The 3,653-nt window shown below is 49.2% G+C and overlaps 1 protein-coding gene across 1 annotated transcript; it reads left to right on the top strand.

The window, feature by feature from the left end:
- Nucleotides 1–1,735: 1,735 nt before the first annotated feature.
- Nucleotides 1,736–2,155, top strand: LOC137320396 (profilin-3-like). Its single transcript, XM_067982096.1, has one exon. It carries the CDS (start codon nt 1,736–1,738, stop codon nt 2,153–2,155), a length of 420 nt encoding a protein of 139 aa, XP_067838197.1.
- The last annotated feature ends 1,498 nt before the right edge of the window (nt 2,156–3,653 follow it).

Raw genomic sequence — 3,653 nt, 5'->3', positions numbered from 1 at the left:
ATTTCCTGACTGCAATCCCACTGCTGTGTGCCCAGTTTGAAAGCTGGTCAGTAGGGGCAGAGAGGGCATAGACGAGATGAGATTTGGAAAGGATGTGTGCGAGCCCGGTCAAGCACATAGTCATATTCAGGCTTCAGGTATTATATTTTTATTTTAAATAACCACCTCTTATTCTTTTACCTGAAGGAACTGCTGAGACTTGCTGTCACCAATTCAATGTCATTCGTCTGTGTTTGCTTTAAACTTTTTGTACTCCTCGAGCTGAGGGATGTTGCTAGGAAATGGAAATCTTCCCATGTCAGACACCCAAAGTCAGCATCAAGCATGTGGGTATATGTCAACCAGCTACTACTGCTGATTTCCCCCACAGCCAACCTGTGACTTCTCAGATTGTCAATTGGGAACAGTTTGGTGCTGTAGACCCTTAAGTCCTTGTGCATGTTGCCTCCCAAATCTGTGCCCATCTTTGCCACAGCTCTATGTTTGAATCTCTCCTGTTGGGTCTCTCTCTCTATCAGGGCGCTGAAACAGCCCTAATCAAAGTCACAAATGGCTTTGACTGTGGTGCATTTTCACTCTTCGTCCTCCTCTACCTCTGACACAGCCAGCCTGCTCCAACGCCGCTCCTTCGTTGTCCAGCACAGCAGGACTGCCCTCGCCTGGCTCCACTCTTGCCTATCAAATCGTAGCCAGGGTAATTTCAGCAATAGCTTCTCTTGCCGCCCATACACCATTACTTCCGGAGTGCCCCAAGGATCTATCCTGAGCCCCCTTATGTTCCTTGGTGATGTCCTTCGAAGAGATGGGGTCCGCTTCCACATGGCTCCTGATGACGCCCAGCACTACGTCTCCACCACCTAGCAACATAGGAACAGGAGTAGGCCGTTCAGCCCCTCAAGCCTGTTCCGTCATTCGGTTAGATCATGGCTGATCTGTATCTTAGCTCCATTTAGCTGCTTTGGTTCTGTAACACATAATATCCTTGCCTGACAAAAATCTCTCAACCCCTCGGTGCCGTCAGACTACTTGTCTGGCGTCCAGTTCTTAGATGAGCTGCAATCTCTTCCCGCTAAACATTGGGAGGACTGATGCCATCATCTTCGGCCCACCCCCACAAACTCTGTATCCTTGTCACTGTTCCGTCCTTCTCCCGGCCACTGTCTCAGGTGGAACCAGACTGTTTGCAACCTCAGTACCCTGAGCTGATCTTCCGACCGCATATCCTCTCCATCACAAAAACCTCTGTAACATTACCCTCCTCCTCATCTTGCTGATGTACATTGGTTCCCTGTCCTTCCAATGCCTCCCATTTAAAATTCTCATCCTCGTGTTTAAATCCCATCAAGGCCTCTCCTCCCTCCCATCCCCACCCCTCCCATCTTTGTAATCTCCTCCACTCCTAAAACCCTACAGAACTCTGAAGAAGGTAGAGAGGAGACGATAGAAGAGGCCTATTAGCAGGTTTCCAAATTTCCTTGCCTTCATAAGATACAAACATGGAGAAAATGAAAGGAAAAGGGGGTGAAAATTAAATAAGTTACACAGGATGGGGGGGGGGGGGGGGGGGAGGGTAAACCTCCCAGTTCAATACTTGTGTTGTAAAGACAATGTCATAAAGCTTGCATGACATCAGACGTTACCCTGCACTGGGCCTTGGCTAAATGCTTCATTTCCCAGCCTTCTCTCGGTGTCCAAGCACATTGTCTTTTTGTTGTTGATTACAAGGGGTATAAAAATGCTCGATTGGAAAGAATATATTGCGACTGTCCTGAAGGACAACACCATTGAGGACATTGCAATAGTTGGGTGCACCCCCAAGAACAAAACGATCTGGGCGTGTAGAAGTGATGGAGTGTTGGGCCAGGTTACATCTCAGGAGATCGAAGTGATCATCGACAATGACAGGAAGTCCATCCTCCAAAACGGGATCACCATCGGTGGGAAGAAGTATTCCATCATCCGTGACAACATGCTGCTGGAAAAGGACCCGTCGATGGACATCAGAACACTGGGCGACGAGGGAAAGAGCATCTGTATCGGGAAATCTTCCAAAGCTTTGATGATTCTGATGGGCCAGAAGGGAGTTCATGGCGGAGTCGTGAACAAGAAGATGCATGATATGGTGGACTTCCTGAACAAAAATGGCAACATCTAAATAGCGAGGAATGAAATAAAACTGATGAAACCCTACTCTTTTTTGGTGTATTTTTCCTACCACATAGTTTAAAAAAATAATCAAAACCTTTGAAAATAGGATTATTAAGAGATCTTCATGATGTGAGTGCAGTAGGGCTGTGGTTTCCAAATATTTTGGAATGGGGGCCCTCCTGCCAACACTGATACCCTCCTCCAAGCCCCTTGGGCTGAAATTTCTGAGACACAATCAATAGTACAAACGTAGACAGTGCTTTCACTGCAGGAAAACATCTTTAGTGAGGGCAATGGGTAACTCTCCCTGTATGACTGCTCATTGTCTTGGAGCTGTCCCTCATTATACTGCTGATCAAACTGCCTACTTCCACCTCGGTAACATCGCCTGGCTGTATCCCTGCCTCAGCTCATCTGCTGCTAAAACCCTCATTCAAGCCTTTTGTTACCTCCAGGCTTGACAGTGCCAGTGCAACCTTGCACCCTCCGTAAATTTGAGCTCACCCAAAACTCTGCTGCCCATTTCCAAACACGCAGCAAGTCCCGTTCACCCATCACCCCTGTGCTCACTGACCTACATTGACTTCTGGTCCGGGAACGCCTCACTTTTAAAATCTCATCATTTTCAAATCCCTCCATGGCCTCGCCCCCTCCCCTGTAACCTCCTCCAGCCTTACAACCCTCCGAGATCTCTGCACTCTGCCAATTCTGGCCTCTTGTGCATCCCCAAATTCCTTTGCCCCACCATTGGCGGCCATGCCTTCAGCTGCCTAGGCCCTAGCTCTGAAATTCCCTCCCGTAACCTCTCCGCCTTCGTCTCCTCCTTTAAGACGCTCCTGAAAACCTACCTCTTTGATCATGCTTTTGGTCACCTGTCCTAATATATCCTTATGTGACTTGGTGTCAAGTTTTGTTTGATAATCGCTCCTGTGAAGCACCTTGGGATGTTAAAGGTGCTATATAAATGCAATTTGGTGTTTGTTTATTTTTGATTCCAGAGGATATTGATACTTTCAGATCTTTGTCCTCTGCACTGAGCTAGGAAAATGATCTCGATACGAGTTATTTCAAACTTGGAGCTTGTTTTACAGATGGAACTGAGGGTCAGATGGGACAGAGGTAGATAGGGGTTTGGGGCTTGGGTAAGAGGAGAGGGAGACTGGCTTGGGCGGGGTGCGAGACGGAGATTGGGGCTCGGCTGAAGGGAGAGGGAAACCGGCTTGGAAGATCGGAGCTTGGGCGGGGGAGAGGGAGATTGGGGCTCGGGCAGGGGGAAGAGGGAGATTGGGGCCTGGGCGGTGGAGAAGTAGATTGGGGCTTGGGTGGGGAGGGCAGAGGTAGACTTGAGGGCAGGGAGCATGTGACTTGGGGTCAGGAGATTGGGGCTCAGGGAGAGAGGGAAACGGGGTCAGGAGATTGGGGCTCGGTGAGAGAGGGAGACGGGCAGGAGATTGGGGCTCGGGCGGGGAAGAGAGAGAGACGAGGTCAGGAGATTGGGGCTCGGG

Source organism: Heptranchias perlo, chromosome 4 (assembly GCF_035084215.1).
Source record: "Heptranchias perlo isolate sHepPer1 chromosome 4, sHepPer1.hap1, whole genome shotgun sequence".
Lineage (NCBI taxonomy): Eukaryota > Metazoa > Chordata > Chondrichthyes > Hexanchiformes > Hexanchidae > Heptranchias > Heptranchias perlo.
Note: the sequence above shows the minus strand (reverse complement) of the source record. Positions and strands in the feature narration are given on the sequence as shown.